The 18,014-nt window shown below is 36.2% G+C and overlaps 1 protein-coding gene across 1 annotated transcript in view; it reads right to left on the minus strand.

Moving 5' to 3' along the window:
* Nucleotides 1–14,774: 14,774 nt before the first annotated feature.
* The window catches only part of LOC127978780 (ephrin-A3-like), an 86,338-nt gene continuing 83,098 nt past the window's right edge, over nt 14,775–18,014 (minus strand). Inside the window, exon 5 of the mRNA XM_052583681.1 lies at nt 14,775–16,617. Within this exon, the coding sequence (XP_052439641.1) occupies nt 16,499–16,617 (119 nt within the window). The 3' untranslated portion in view covers nt 14,775–16,498. The remainder of the gene's footprint in view (nt 16,618–18,014) is intronic.

Here is an 18,014-nt window from a genome sequence, read left to right on the forward strand (position 1 = left end):
AGACACTTGCACAGTGCACTTAAATTTTTTGGACTCAGACCCCTCTATTTATTTGTGTATAAATATAAAGTTTTTTTTGTATGCAAGGAAGGAGTGATTGTTATAAATAAAATGTTTTTTTTCAGCTCATTTGTGTTGTAATAATTGTCAGAAACAGAAGTATAACAGTAAATAAATATCGGTTCTGCATATCGGTTATCGGGTACATAAACATGCAAATAATCGGTATCGGTATCGGTTATAAAAAATCAATATCGGTCGATCACTAATTATGATAATCCATAAAAAAGCATTTTGTTATACAATAAAGCCACATGGTTTACTAATACCTCTTTGGTCCAGATACCTCAAATGAACTTGGTCTGTGAACATTCACACTTTTAGTCATAAGGATCTAATGATACAGTAAATATCTTGTAAGTGTTTATTTGCCATTTAAGAGAATTTTTTATACTTACAATAAACAAATGGCAGTGACAGTCAGCAGCTTGGACTGAGTACTATCAGTACTCTCAGTGTGTGCCAGGAATTAGGAGTCCTGTTGTTGTGTTTCTGGCCCTTAGATCTCTCAAGACCACATAAATGTGGCTTTGGTCTGGATCTGGGTCTCGGCTAATGGTTTTACACAAGACCGCAGTGTATTTCAGGCATTTTGGTGATGGTTCTTATCACAGGGGAAAGAGCCAAGTGGATTTTATATGCTTCAATACTTTAAATGTAATTGAAAATTACGTTTCACAAAATTAAGCACAATTACTATGGTCAAACAAATGTGTAAAACAGTGGCAGAAATCACAGATTGTTTAGGTCTGTTCAGTGATTATTTTAATAATATTATGATTTATAATATATAAATAAGTAAATATATATATATATATATATATATATATATATATATATATATATATATATATATATATATATATATACATATATATATATATATATATATATATATATATATAGATAGATAGATAGATAGATATATATATATATATATATATATATATATATATATATATATATATATATAGATATATATATATGTATCATGTATTCATTAATTTGTTTGTTTGTTTGTTCAAAAGATGAATTGGGTATCTTTTTTAAAATATGAGATTTGAGTAATTTTTTTTTTTTTGTTTAAGTTCAGTTGCAAGTTTGCTTGGTTTATTAAATAAAAAATCATTTTACTTCTGGTGTGTCCTATATTTGAAAAAAGGTAAACAAATCATAAACTTTTTCAGAAATCTGTCGTCTTTTGATTAAAATACTACTACTACTACTACTACTAATAATAATAATAAACATATATATGCCCTACTTAATAAAAATACTAATATGGCATGGAACAATTGTATAACATCTCAAAAGTAAAAACAACAACAACAACAACATACTACAAATTCAGTAAGACACTGCACATTTAAGGCAACACAGACAAAAAGACAGCAATGTGCCTAAAATCCCAGAGCACAGATTAAGTCTAGTTTGAGACTAGTGATTTCAATCCAGACCAAAAATTATTACAATTAATAAACAAAGTAAAAAATGTCGTGACATATCTGAATTCCAGGAAAGCACAAAAGCCAGACCTACAGAGCTGGTTGGGTTGTCTGCAATATAAGGTGCAAATGAAATGTGAACAACTAAACAACAATTACACTTACACTACTTATATTGACACACATTACTAAAAATCATCACACGTTACTTAAAAAAATAAAATAAAAAACATATAAAGTATATGAAATGCTGATACATGATCTGCAAAGTATGTTTGCTTTTCAGTCTGAATGGAATGGAATTTATGGCAGATTATTTTCCACACTTTTGACGTAAAGTACTTTAATTTGACTTGCCCTGGAGGGGCTAATTTTACAAATCACTCACATTATTTTTTCCCTTCATTTCCAAGTGTTTTTCTTTCATTCTGACCTGTCCCATTCACAGTCTGTTACATATTTCATTTTTTTTGTCACAACACTACATAAGTAGTTTGTTTTGGTTGACAAAATCTGCTAAAGTATGCCTTCCAATATTTTTTTATGAAAATATCCAGATAACACTAATAATATAAAAACAAAATATAACTTATCTTTGAACTGAAGTGTTTTTTTTTTTTTTACTTACAAAATGAACTGAAGTGGCCACCAAGCAATGAGACCAAAAGGTCATTTCATTATGAGAATGTACGAGCATATGAATTGTATGGGCTTGTAACCTCTTTTATTCAATCAGTGGCAGACATTCGTCTTTAATAGTCCTGTGCTGTGCTTTCCCTTTTTTTCTGTGTCATTCTGGATTATGTGTAAAACCATCCATTTGTTCTAAAAAGCATTACTCTGATCAGAAATTCCACATCAGTTTGTCCTCATTGACAGATGGAACGGCCTGCATCTATTGGTTTACCTATAAATACTCCATACACAATGGCACACAGACCTCTGTTTCATAACCAAGGTCATATATAACTCTGCTTTCCATATTTGATGGCACTTCCTCTTCTGCTGTGCTTCAAATCATTATGTGTCCTTCTGGTTTGATCCGTAAATGAGAGTTCATGGATTAAATGAGGCCTTTAGCGAATATTAAACCTTTACAATATGCATATTTCTAAAGTGGATTAGCTTTCATGAGATTATGACATAGTGCATGTTGTAAAGTTCAGAACTGCTCTTCTGAGGGCAGATGGTTTGCTGTTAGTAGCCACAGTACAGTTTATATTGAGTAAACAGTTTATCCCTATCTGACCTTTTAGGATCATTTGATGAAATAATTGAGTGGTTTGTAAAACATTCAGCTCTTAAAATCATTATTTGTATCCTGACAGCATCGGTTTCCATGTTTTTTTAGTCTAGTGTGACACAAAGGACCTTATACAACATTCGAACAATGTTGCCGTTTTTGACTTGATCCTATGCTGTGCGGATATCAATCTGTCTGTGTTAGCTTAGTCAATAATCCTGAAAGCTTTTTGCCAATACATTTTTAGTATTCCTCCTGGCATAACCGCTAGATTACTCTTAAGTACATGATTTTGCATTTGATTTGTGCTAGCTGTTCACCATATTATTGGGGAAGTTCTAGGTAAGCCAAATCAACTCCGGGTCAGTTAAGTTCATGTCTATAAAGGCAGTTAGGGACATTCGGTTGGTTTCTGCGAGTTTAGATTATTTTAAATAACTGTTTTTAAGACCAAATAAAGAACATGTAACAAATAAATTAAAAGCAACACTAGGTTCTCGAAGTGTGATTTTCTCAGGAGAACACGAGTTGTATTAGCAGCACCTCAAGGTTTGAAAATACAACTTCCAACCTACATATCTCTCTATTACTTTTAATTGAATTGGAAAAAAGTTTAAGTAAAATATGGAAATAACTTGTACTGTTAAATACTGTCACCTTCAGTTTTTTTGTCTTGTTTTTTAGTGGTGGAATTTTTTTTAAATTGAGATGCAAAAGTGAAAGGTCATGTGTTTTGTATTCTGAGAAGTATTTTAAGTGAATTTGTGATTAAAAATGTTAAATATAAACAGATATTGGTTCTTGTTTCAAACATAAACTCACTTAATTTTGTTCCATTTCTCAAAAAACCAAACAAAGAAAAAAAAAACTTGATTTAAGGATGTATTTGGACTGGAATTAAATCGAGATGCAAAAGTGACAGGTCATTTGTTTTGTATTAAAATAAAATAAAAATTCAAATGAAGTGAATTTATAATTAAATATGTTAAATATAAACAGATATTTCTTCTTTTTAAAGTCTTAATGACTTTATGAATTCAAGAATTTCTACTGCGATTTAAGACTTTTTTTAAGGCCTCAGTTTGTGAAATGGCAGATAAAGAAGATTACAAAGATTATACAAAATTTTATACATACACAGTGGGGTCTAAAATGTCTGACTACACTAAAAACCTGAAAATAAAAAAAGTTTTGGCTTTGAAAAACATCAAATTAAAAAGTGTTCACATCTCTTTTTTAGTTTGTCCATTACAGCCAAACAGTATTTTCATGTCAAATATGCCCTACTGTAGGGCTGGACAATTAATTGAAAAATAATCGAAACCAAAGTTCAGGGCCTCTATCCAGTGTTATTTTCCCATGTCGTTATTTCGGTTACACTGATTCAAAAGGAGTTATCAGAACACAAGCCACGGTCACCAGTGACAACGGTAAACACTCAAACATAACAAGCAGGTTGAGGTGATTTGAATCATGTCAACCATAACGGCAGTTCAGCATAAAAGGAGCGCTAATGTTCCAGTAAGGAATCTCTACTGACTGCCAGTGCTCACCTGAACACTACCAACCCAGGACTGTACCTCAACTTTCCAACACCATTTGCTCGCCATGTGCACACGAAATGTCCCTCAGGACTAATTTATTCAGCTATTTTGTCTACATCTGTTTTTTCTCACCACCACAGCCATCAAAGGATGTCCTTCACGCAGCAGAAAGTCAGAAGAAACAATTTTTCCTCACACACACACACACACACACACACAAGCAACTGGTTTTGTTTGCGTCTTCAAAGTTACAGCCATTTTCCCTCCCTTCATTTGGAGCAGTAATGAGAGAGCTAAATCGGGATGAATTCGTTTGAGTTTCTTCCACAGATGTTGCTGTCCAGCTCACACACTGCAGGGCATCTCTCCGGGATGCAAACTAATGACTGTCTTATTGCGATCAATTAAACCACTGTTTTACCTAAAAGCTCCAGGGGTGCCGGCCCGATTGTAGTTAGCCAGAAAATCTGCTGAACGTCTCCAGGCCTCAAGGATAAGGATTACACTGCCTGCGGCTCTTTGTGTGTGTGCTAGAATGAGTGCTGAGGAGGAACTAACCTGAAGCAACAACATTAGCAACTTAGTAGGCAATCCCAAAAATGTCTTTCCAAACTTGTATGACTTTCTTGATAACCAGAATGAAGAAGAAGCTCTCAAACCAAGAAGATTTATGCTGGTTAGTGTAGAAAATCCACTAGAACACAATGAAAAAATTAGCAAATAATGTTCACAAACTAATAAATGGTCAGGTAGACAGTCTAGAGTGATGTCCAGTTCTCGAACTAATCAGTTCTCGAACGAATCCTTCTGTTGAACCGGTTCTAGTAATGAGCAACTTTTTACTAGTAGCTTATGCACCTTAAGAGTGGTGAATGTAATTTAAATGTGTTTAGGTAAAAAATTTTTAAAACAAACAAACAAAAATAATAGCCTTTAAAATTATTTTTATTTTTATTTTACTACACTTTGTTATTCTTCTACTAGTGCCTATACGTCTCGCACATTTACAAAAAATAGCATACTTCCACCCTGCAAAATAAAATAAATATTATCGAAATGGGAGTGTAACTGCTTCCAATTATATCTATATTTTCGCCTGACAAGCTGCAGTTTTGAAGTAGCTCCCCAACACTGGTTAGTGCGCTTAGAGAGCAAAATGTGGACACAGCATGTTTACAGGGGTATGTGGGTTTCCAGAGGCTTGTGTGTGGGTGTGTTTACTGGGGTGTGTACATGTTTGTGTGTTTGTTGCAGTGTGTGTGAGCGTGTGGGTGTGGATCTTTGTGTAAACTCAGCCCCAGCTGTTGAGCACAGTTCAGATGCAGAAACAAAAATAGGGGATTACGACTAAATATAGGGTAAAAGATGGAGAGCGAAGGACAGCAGGGTGAAAGCAGAAGGGAAGAAGGAATGACTAAAAAAGAACAGGTCACTGAAGGATGGTACCATAAGGAAAACCAAAGGGATGAAAAGGATTAACAGCAGAACGAGGATTAACAGACGTTTAAGGGATAGAGAATGAAGAAGAATGACTAGATGAAATGAGACAGAAAGGGTAAAAGGAATTCTTAAGCACTAAGCAAACAAAATGGATTTGAACATTTACTGAGAAGGACCGTCAGATTAAGAGAGCGATGACAAGCCCGAAAAAAAGATCAAAGTTTACAAGAGGCAGTGCAAGAACGTCCTTTTGTTGCATTATTTTCTGTGATTACCCAAGACATGTTACTCTTCAGTTTTTCATGGAACAAGGCTTCGCAAAAGCCCATATATAATGTTTCAGCATCTTATTCTTTACAAATATATGTTTCGTAGAGGAAATGGAGGCGTTTAGCAGACTGGTGTAGAGCTTCTCTCTAATTTATGGCCAAATGAAAATGTATAGTGCAAAGAGTATGGTCTGTATAATGAACATATAGCCTAGTAACCACAGCCATACTGCATTTTCTTTTTTTGGAAAAACTCATATAATTGTGTATTTTGGGCTCAAGGAAACCAGAGCCTATTTGAAGCTTTTGTAAACAGAACTGCAAAAAAAGTGAATTTTTTTTAATTTTCTGGAGAAAATCTAAACTTACAACAGTTTTTAATGAAACCTGAGATGGTTCAGTCTCTCCTTAAACAATCCAAGTAATCAAAACTTTAAAGGTCATCAAGATGTTGTATAATGAAACCATATGAATCAATCAGTTTAAACACTAGCTCAAACGTGCGTAACATATTATGTGCTCTATGAAATTAAATCGGTTCATCACATAAAGTCTCTTTGTACTAGACACCACGATGATGTACTATAAAAATGGAAATGTTTTTCCTTAAGTTTTGCATATAGATGGCAACATTTTTAAAACGATTCCTGTTCAAAACCACTAAAACAATGGATTATTCATGCCAGGCCAGACGTTGGTGGTGTCACTTTGTAAAGAAACTTGCACATACATTGAACACATAATACACAAGCACATGAGGTCATTGTTCTACCAAATTCTCTGTTCAAAACTGGCACTTCAAAACTTATTTCCAAAGTTTTAACCCCCCAAAATGCCATTGTTGTGTAAATGAATGGCCAAACGCATGAAGTTTTTTGTTTTAAGCTGAATGCATTACAGTATGTTGTTTAAACGGCCCCTTTAGATTGGACCACTCAATTACATGTTAGTTTCCTGATGGCTTTAAACCTTTCTGGACCTTCAGAGTTCAAGTTTTGATTACCTGGATTTTCAATACATGGACAAAGGATGAACTAAAGTTTTAGTTTCTAGGTAAACTAACCTTTTAAGAAACCATACAAAGATAATAAAAAATGTCACAAACCAAATTTTCTGCCAAATTATAGACAAAATCAGTCATTTGGATCACAAAAGTGCAGTATCATTCATGTTCATAGCACAAACATATCAAAGTTTAATACTAAGTTGTAAAAGGTAGACTGTTTCCTCTCTGCAGTTTTCCTGCAGTAAATTTAGCTCAGTCTCTCATCGTAGAACTCTTTTTTCTTTTGTTTCTCATGCTTGTCAGCTTGCTGGGCCATGCGAATCACAGAGGCCTGGCTGGGCCCCAAATTAGCGCTTGCTGAAAAACCCTTGAGGAACCAGGAGCTTCACGCTGCTCCCGCTCATGCACGCTGACACTTTCCCCACCTCCAGCTGTGCTGCTTTTCAAAAACAAAGACTCTAATTGCGGGATGTGTTTCGACCCGTCTGCACGCCAGCAGCGACTCAACCTCATAGCGGCCAGCAGCAATTTTGGACTTTGCGACTTGAATTGAAGTAGTTTGTGGTGTAGCCAAGTAACTGAGAAGTAAATTAGTCAGAACCAAGCCAGTTCTGCCTTAGATAATGTTTGGATCACCCCTGTTTAACCTGTTTGGTTTATGAGAACGATATGCATGGACAGTCCAGGAAATAAATACATACGCACAGTATCCAAAAGTCTGGTACCACCGATAAACATCTGTCAAAATCCGATGATCATGTTCTCCTGCATCCAAGAAAATCATCCAAGTGTCTGCAAAAGAGTGCTAATTTCGTATTGTCACATTTTTCTTCTAAAATCTTTATAAACATTCACAATTTAAAATGTAAAAAATCCCAGATTTTAAATGTGGTCTCAGACTTTTCAACCCCACTACGTAACGTACTAAGTGCTTTAAAGTGAAATATTAAATGCACAAACATTGTTCCCCAGAGAAAGTTCCAGTAAGATTATCTCATACTGACATGCTCAATGTTATCAGTCCTTTTAGGCGTTTTGTTATACGTCTTTATTATCCAACACCCTGTCTGACTGATCTTGCAACACAGGCCCAAACCTGCTGGTCTGAAACGATTCTTTGAGTGTGTGTTCAGTTCAGTTTTAACTGCACTGTGATACTTTCACGATAAGCCTTTGTGTTTCCATCCTGCCAGTCGGCTCTGGTTTGGCATTTCTTTTCTTTTGTTAAATTTCTTTATAAGAATTTCCAAGTAGTTCATGCTATTGAATGGGGGATATTTCACCTTCCAGTATAGAGGACATCTTTAATCCCTTTCTCAGTTTTACTCTGGTCACATAATTGTGATTGAAAGAAAGTTTCCCATGAGCCATCTGAAATACAGTTTGACAACAACAACAAACAAAGAATAAGATTCTTCTACACTTAAAATATTCATGGATCTACATCTCTCACCTCTGAGCTGTGGGGGAAGGTGAAGATGCAAAAATAGATGAATATAAATCACAGATTTCATTTCTAGAACAAATGTTATACATAAGTATATAGGAACAGTATGTGATATTCAGTGTCCACCGGTTTCAAAGAATACCTATTAATAAATGCATGTTAAAAATGTTGCTTGCTTACTTTAAAAATACTAAGTGACACATAAAAAACAATATACAGTGGGATCAAAATATCTGAGAAGCAATAACAAATGCTTCTACTTTGGATTTTTTATTTAATCACATTTTTATTATTTTAAAAAGGATAACAGTAGTTGTTCCACTTTTGATTTATTGACAGCAAGCTGTTTCTTTGTTTTTATTTTATTTCTGGGATTAAATCAGATTTTGTATCCCAGATTTTCAATGTGGTCGCAGACCTTTGGACGCCACTGTATGTCTGACAATTCATGTCTATGAGTGCTAACCAAGTATGAGAAATATGTCATAATCAACTTACATGAATATGAAGATTTCTGCATGACTAAGGCAAATAAATTCATGGAAATTCTATCACAAGCAGCAGATGCATGTTGAGTTGGTGTGCACTCTTAAGCTTCTTGCGTAATACACATTGTTGATAAGCATTTGGACGGGTTTATATAACAGCCGTTGCCTAGGGCCTTTGAGTGGGAGACGGTGTATGATATGGCGCCCCCTGTGGGCAAAAGAACTGACCTCAATTTAATCAGTAAACACACTGGAAACATATACAGTGGAATAACATACCAGCTCAATATTACATGTGTTAAAACATTTTACTTTTTTGTTCAATAGAATATCATTAAGAAACTCATACAGTAACCTATGGAAAAGTTCCATGTCAACTCTGCAAGCCGGAAACTTCAATATCCTACGCAAAATAGCTTTTTTCCAATAATATAAGCCTAATAAGGAATTCCTCTGCATGAATTATTCCACAGGAGAATGTGGGAGGAATTTCATGACTGACACTCTCAAGAACAGCTTTAAACATCAATGTTTGTACTGTATAATATATCTATTATATCACATATACTGTAGCCTATCTGATGGATTTAAATAGTAGATTGCACTAGAAAAGAAATCCAAAAATCTAGTCAAAACTCACTCAGAGCCCTATAACAGCAGGTTTCTATGTGGATTGGGGCTGCTCTTTTTTTCATTTTTTGTCTTTTTATCATCAAAAGAAAGAAAACTAACTTTTAGTTTAAAAAAACTAATCCTAAGAGCACACTTTTAAATATATTTTAACAAATTGCAAGACTATTATATAATCAATTTATGATCAGGTTGTTTCTCAAATGATTGCTTAAAATGGAAAATGTTCAACTTTGGTCATTTTGGTAATAGTTTAATTACTGCATCCAATCATATTTCTTTTTAATACTTTTTGATAACTGCTTACTCTCACTTAAAACCACATTTGGTGAAAATGACAGAAACCTTTTTTGTGTTATCTGAACTATAATTACATAAAAATCTCTGTCTGAGATGCTGCAGCACTAGTATATTGCTAAATAAAATAAATACAATATAATGGGATCATCTATGCCCTTTTTATACAAATCACCAAATCCTACTGTAAAACCGCACTACGTTTAAGTATTTAGGCACTGTAGACGTAACAGACAGTAAAGCTACTTTGAAACAATTTGTATAAGGAAAAGTGCCATACAAATAAATTTGACTTGACTTGTATTTCCAGATTTCTAGATTTAAGGGCTGGCAGCTCATAAAGAGCACAATAACTTTGCTTTGACACAATTCACATTCTAATCCCATCTTAGACATTTTCTTTAAAAGCCAAAAACAACTTACAAGACTCGTTCCATATAATTGTTGCAACTAAGGCTCATTCCTCAAATCACCCATCAACACACTTCCAGTAAAAAAACACGAAACAGATTGTTTTTATAAGGAAACATCTGAATGTAATTTGATGACCTGAATACATTTCTGTGAAGTTCTGAGGAAATGAGGGAGAGAGAATGAAAGTAACAGCAGGAGAGAGATAACAAAAAAGATTTAGAGTTGATGAGAAAAAGAAGACAAACAGATCAGGATGCAACATAGGGAGGGAAAGAGATAGAGCGAAAGAGGGAAACAGACAGACAGATCATGAGATCTGGCAAGCTTCTGGGCTGCATCTGTATCTGTGACGAGTCCAGACGGTGTAGCTAGACTGGGGAATAACCCGACCACACACACACACACACGCACACACACACACACACATGCACGCACACACACACGCACAGATGGTTTATCTCTGCACTAATGGTGCTGAAAATGTTGAATGAACTCAAAGTGACTGCTAAACAAAATGTCCCACTTCCAATTTATGACTTTGTCTTCTTTCAATCAAACTAACAGCAGTGCTATGAAACCACTAAACATTCATTCATTAGTACATGAATGTACATTAAGCATCACACATTCATTATTTTAAGGTTCAGCAGCCACAAATAAAAAACAAATTTGTCTAGCGTTAAAAAATTACGGAGCCCCACACATGGCATGCAGTTTAGCAGACTAAATTGTGTGCACGATTTACTATTTCGTTCACTTGATTTATAAATTGTGCATAAATTGTGATTTGCTAAACTGTGCACACAATTTATAAATCGAGGGAACTAAGTAGTAATCATGTGCACGTTTTAGTACATTGAGGGAACAAATTATTAATTTGTAGGCACAATTTATTCATTTTTTCTTGTGTGTAAAAAAATACATAAATAAATACAAATTCCAAGTGTCCGGTAGTGATAATTTTGTACAAAGAACAAATTGAAAATTAGGATAAATTAAAAAAAATCTATCCCTCTGCTGAAACTTTTTTGGTGACCTGCTGCTTTTATGATGATTTGATTTACAATGCGATCAAAACTTCTACTACAGTAGACCACATACCGTAACTCTAGAAGTGGTTCATATTGTGTTCCTCAAGTGGTGCTCGCAGGCATTGATTTGGGAGGGGTGTCATCTTTAAGCTTATAATGAGCGGGCAGGGAGGAGAGCTGGAACACCTGATCCTGAGCTGCAGTTTGGAGCCAAGTGTCAGCCAGAGGGAATTTAATACTGACACTTTCAGACGGAGTGATCTAGGAGAGACGGAGTGGGGTTTATCTTCACCTCAGGAACATGCCAGCATCCACATTGAGACTGATTTACACCTTACAGCTTCAATAAGTGATTTATTTTCTCACAGAGATCTACTTTAAGACTATTAGTCTTGGATTTTCAAAAAATGTGTTCACTCTAAATCCATTTTGTAGGTTGTTTTGAAGTCGAAGTCCACAAGACGTCTTCATGAAGACACTAGTCAATCAGCATGCAATTCGAACACTTTGAAACTTGTCGTAAACCCCTTGCTTACAAAAATCTGGCCACACAAATGATTAGCTAAGACTAAGTCAGCTCTTTCTGAATACAACAGTAGGACAATGATGGAGGGAATTAGCAAGTTAGCATTAAGCTCTGCAAAAATAAAAAGGTTGCCTTTATAAACAAGCGGACAACAATAAAGTTCAACTCTTTGTTCCCTAAACCTTGTCTGACTGAAAATTGTTGGCAAAGCAAATCTAGCATTATGGTTTTATCTTAGCTCACTAAACAATAGTGCTAATATTGCCAACAATCATTGTGGTACCATGTCATTAGCATTTAACATGAACTGACAAACAAAGCATTGCCCAAATCCATATGGGCAAAATCTGGCAGCTATCTTGTTGTAATTAGGGATGCTGGTTCAAACTGGACCTTGCTCCATATCTAAATGAACAACAGGATCCCTGTTAGTGGCCACTGCTAGTTGCACCATCTGTCCAAATGATACAGTCTGCAGCAAGTGATACAACGGTGACATTGTACCATTTAATGTCAGACATAATTAGTATTATTGTTGTTAATGGTACAAGATAATTGGGAGTTGGAGACCATATATGAACCTGACACCCTCTGGTGGTGCACCACAGGCTAATGAAGCTCTCAGTGCCCGGGACCAATGCCAGGCCAAAGACTGAGATCATCAGCTCATTCACGCCTGCTGATTGCACAACCAGACTTTTAGTTCCAGGAGTGAAGTTTTGAAGGGAAAGTGAAAGTTAATGGTAAACCAAACTGAATGGGTCAAAAAAAAAAAAAAAAAAAAAAAAACTGTTATTATTAACTCACCCTCATGTTGTTCCAAACCCATATGCTGTTATTTTTTTATTTTCCAGTGAGCCACAAAATGAGAATTTATTAGAATATTAACTCAGTTATTTTCTAAACATAAAATAAAATGGTGTGTCGATGAAAATCAGTGCCAAATGCCTTGCTTCTCTCATATTTCCATGTGCATCTGATATTTGATTCAACAACTACAGTAGATGCATTTCAACTTCAATTTTTATCTGTTCCTCATAAACAGCAATCACGTTTTGACTTTGAATGAGTTGTGTGGAATAGTGTTATAAAGGTGCATTTTAGATTTTAACCTGCATTCAAATTTGTATTTATAATTTACAAATTACATAAAAAGCAACTTATCCTTTCATATAGCTTGAAATAAAAATATTTAAAATATATGAAAAAAAGTGAGTGAGTGAAGTGACATTCAGCCAAGTATGGTGACCCATACTCAGAATTTGTGCTCTGCATTTAACCCATCCAAAGTGTGTGCACACACACACACACACACACACACACACACACACACACACACACACACACACACACACACACACACACACACACACACACACACACACACACACACACACACACACACACACACACACACACACACACACGGAGCAGCGGGCAGCTATTTATGCTGCGGCGCCCGGGGAGCAGTTTGGGGTTCAATGCCTTGCTCAAGGGCACCTAAGTCATGGTATTGAAGGTGGAGAGAGAACTGTTCATGCACTCCCCCCACCCACAATTCCTGCCGGCCCGGGACTCGAACTCACAACCTTTCGATTGGGAGTCCGACTCTCTAACCATTAGGCCACGACTTCCCGATGTTGAATATGTTGAATATATATAAAAAAGCAACACCAAATTCAAGTGTTTAGTCAGTGAAAATCATTCCCTCTGCAACTTATCCTTTCATATATTTAGATTTTTAATTCTTATCTATTTAAAGATTTCCTGCTATAGACTTTGCAAGACAAAGCACTCATGAATGAGATGAAACCACTATCTGGGAGGTCGCGGAGCAGCATATGTGTCGCCTGAAGGAAGTCAGCTGTGAGCTCCTTTACACAAGTTGCTTAAAGGCAGATCCACACTAATTGCAAATTCCCAATATTCAACACCCTTGTGTGTTAGTATATTGGTTAGAAGTTACTTTACCAAAAGTAAAGTAGTTACGTCAAGTAATGCTGTTACGCAGATTCTGGTCATGCTTACAGGCCTCAGAATAGACATCTTATCACCATTACAACTTTTAGTGATAGCAAAATTGGATAATCCACACAAAAGACACAGCCAATAATGGCTTTTATGAAATGTGCAACCATGTTATTAGTTAGAATTGGTTAATTGCACAATTACTATATGGAGTTGAGTTGGATCAAGACAGTCATGTTTGACGTGAGATTTAATCTTGCTTACCCTTGATCACCCTTGAATCTCGAGGGTCTCGATTATCTTTGCTTGTACGTGGAGTGTCCTTGGAAATGAATAACACTTAACAGAAGAGACAGAGAATGACACAACGAAAAAAAGAGAATAAAAGACAGCCAGATGTGCACAAACACGTTTTGCTTCGAGGCATTCTCTCCTTAGATGGAAGGGCCGAAATTGAGAAGAACAACTGCATCTTCCAGGGACTGTCAGTGGAGTGTTTTATGTTGTGTTTGTGACTATGTGTGTGTTCTCTAATGATGGGCACCTTGAAGGTTTTGATTTGTGTTTCGTAAGAGAAGTAGCATTCGTAGGCGCAGGAGTTTTCTCATCATGGAACCTTTTACCTGAGGAGACAGACCAGTGTTTGGTCTAGCTGAATGTGAATGAGTATGTCTGGGTGTGAAAAAGAGAAGAAAAAATAAGAGAGAGAGAGAGAGAGACAAAGGGCAGAACACAAATGGAGAGATAAAAACGAGACAGATGTACTGGTAAAAAAAAAAAGAGTGTCCTTAAATTGTAATGAAGCAAAACCCTAAAAGCACAAACAATATATTTGGATGAGTCAGTCAGCAGTGCAATACTTATTTACACAAAACATCATGTCAGAATCATGTCATGCCGATTACGATTCAGAAATGCTCTGAAGGCAACCTGCAGACAATAAGAAAAACAGTCAGACTGTTAAAATAAGAATGGTTTATTAAGTTTCATTCTGGTAATTGTCATTCATGATTCGTTTACATGTTTGTAATCATTCTAAGGTAAACACGATTGGTACTGTTGTTTCCAACAATGATAACTGCTTTCGTTCTCGCCCGCCCCATTCTTACCAGCCGAAACTCTCACGCAAGCTTGAGTATTTAAATCCTACAAATGTGTATCTTAATGCATATGAAAATGCCAAAACTTTCATACGATTCCCTTGTAAAGTGCACACTCCTAAGACACATACGCAGACACATTTACATAGACATTCACTCTTGACATTATCTGCAGCGGTCTGAGGATCGCTTACGCATTCCATTACTGCACTGAAGCCCCGCCCTTTTTGAGAAACCCCTCCCTAAATGCCCCACCCACCAATATAGACAACAACAATCTCACACTGTCCTATAATGACTCTCCTTATGAAGAAAATGCACCTATTTCAATTGAGAGCAGAGGATGAGGATTTTTTTTTGTAACTACTGCATGAACTTGCTGGCACGTGAGCAGAAATAAAGGCCATGAAACAAACAAAAACCAACTAAATAATTTGGCATTAGCAAAGATGAGGAAAGTTCCCTCAAGAAAGCAGACAAAAAACTCACAAAGTTTTAAAAAAAAGGATCAAATGATCAATAAATAACTCAATAAATTAAGTATATAAAGTAACATACTCAAAGAGCAGTTATATATGTATCATACAGTAAAAACTACTTCTGCATCGCAATTCATCGATATAAAACAGCGAATTGCAGTTTACTACTCAACCGCTCTTACAAAAACAGCCACTATGCTGATCAGTGGCAATCCAGTACCTCCCGATGATGACACGTACATATTATAGCAAATAGAAGTATATCTATCATCTACCGTTCATTCGGTCCGATTCTCTTTCGTTATGTGCACTACTTGATGACCAAACGTTTTCGGTCACACAATGTACAAAAATGATGGTCTTTGACCCGATCAACGTGCCTCTAGTTTCCAAGTTCAGCAATGGAACTAGGAAACTAGATGGAAAGCATTCGCGTTACAGCTTGCAGACGAGAGTCCAGCCCAGCAGCTAGCAGAAACATCAGCGGTGCCTTTCTGTGAACGATTCATAAGCCTGACACCTGAACTTAGTGACTGGCAAATGAGTTTTATTGATCTCTTCTGCAGAACTATCAATGACTGACACATATCGCAGTCACACAGGTATGGATTATGACAGAATGTTAAGACAGGATCAAAGGTCTCCAATACTCCTCCATTCCCCTCAGCTGAGATCCAGCGGTCAAAGCACTGACCACTACGATGCATTTGAGCTCATGTCAATCCCAAAATGTCCACTTCAAGAGCTGCCCCAGTCTGGATGGGTTCATTGAAGAAGAGAAAAGACCTAGCTAGAGGTAGACCTCACTGTCTAACCGGATTCACTTTTTTTTTTTTTGTTTGAGAAGAGTGGACGTTCCATCACAAAGGCAAGTTCTGAAATCGATGCATGTCATCCTTATTCGTAAGGTCCAAAATTGTGGAGACAAAGGCCACTATTTGGGTGTGGTAGATCTACAATTAGCTCCCACGTTTAGGGCTCGACTAGTGGTTAATCTGTTCTGATTGGATAATCTCCCGCACAGGTTGAACAAAAGACGATCTTTTTCTTGGAGCGCACGGGACTGCTGGCTCAGAAATATTAGAGAGAGAGAAAGAGAGAGAGACGGTTGCTAGGACACGAGGAGAGCAGCGAGGAGAAGCGTCGCCACAGTGATTAACAGTCGGTCTCCAGACGGACTGCTGCCACTGACACTCTTCTCCAGTTTAGGGATCTCAGGGTTAAACTCGTCTGAGAGAGAGAAAGAGAGATCAAAGAAAGAAAGAAAGAAAGAAAGAAAGAAAGAAGGAAAAATGTTAGTGAGCATCAAAAACCTTTTTTTAAAAGTTTACAAAACTATACAACTTGCCTTTTAAATTAAATTAATGTTGAACATTCTATTCAATGAATCCTGAAGTATCTTGGTTTCCACCAAAATATGAAGCATTGATAATAAGAAATGTTTCTTGAGCAGCAAATCAGCATTTCAAAATGCTTTGTGAAGGATCATGTGACACTGAACTCTTACTGACTCCAAACTTTTGACTCCAAATGTGATTTTATAGCCTACAGTATGATTTTATTTCTTATTTCAAACTTTCTCACAATTACTGCTTTTTTTGTTGAACCCAAAGGTGGAAACCAATACCACATCGATAGTCTAATTGAAATGTTTCAAAAACAAAACTAACAATATTCCATTATGTTTGATAAGACTAAAGAAATATATATTGCAAAAAGACTTTGACATCATACAGATATGTATATACAAATCTCAATGAGCAATGGTTAAATGTAGCTGTTTATTTCTATTTCCATCATGTTAGGCTAATCTTATCAGCAGCGTATTCAAGAGAAAGGTTGGAAATGATTGAAAAAAGAGTGAGGGAATGAGAATGTGATGGGAACATCACTCTAGACTGTAATCAAACCTGCATACCTCACATGAGCACCATGGCTCAGAGTCAAGAACACATGCATTTACCAATAAGCCACAGCAACCAAAGGAAAAAAAGGTGTACCTTAAAGTTAGATGTTGACATAGATGCTAAATTATCACCTACTAAACATCAGCAAACGACAAAAGGGAGCAGGGGAAATAATGATTCCTCTATGAGTAATGTCATTACCTACAGCAACTGTAATGGTTTCCCCACAGTCTTCTCCAAATATAAAGAAGATAAAACTCATCCATTCATTTTCTGTATTATTACTGGCCCCAAAGCTCTATAACATTCTACAAGGGTTATTGATGATGAAAATAATCACTTAGAAAGAGAGAGACCGAGAAAAGAGGAAATAAAAGCAGCAGAGAGGAGGAGAGATAGTGAGAGAGAAATCTTATCTATTAAAACAGGAGATGTAATTGTAGAGAGAAGACTGGGAAGGATATCAGACAGAAATAAACAAAGAATGTGTGACATTTCTTATCTGCAGCAGCCATGCTGGATGTTGATAAAGGACGCTCGGGCCTTTAGAGGTTAAACAGTCTGCTGTGATAACAGACGTGAGTGAACATAGACACACAGCTCAATGGACATATCAGCGCAGCCGGGTCAACACATTATGGAAATGTCTGCAATTTGTTATTTTGATGCTCGCAGGTGAAAAATTCAACTGGACTGGTTCTGCTCTGCGTGCGACAAAGT

Source organism: Carassius gibelio, chromosome B19, assembly GCF_023724105.1.
Source record: "Carassius gibelio isolate Cgi1373 ecotype wild population from Czech Republic chromosome B19, carGib1.2-hapl.c, whole genome shotgun sequence".
In the NCBI taxonomy this organism is placed as follows: domain Eukaryota; kingdom Metazoa; phylum Chordata; class Actinopteri; order Cypriniformes; family Cyprinidae; genus Carassius; species Carassius gibelio.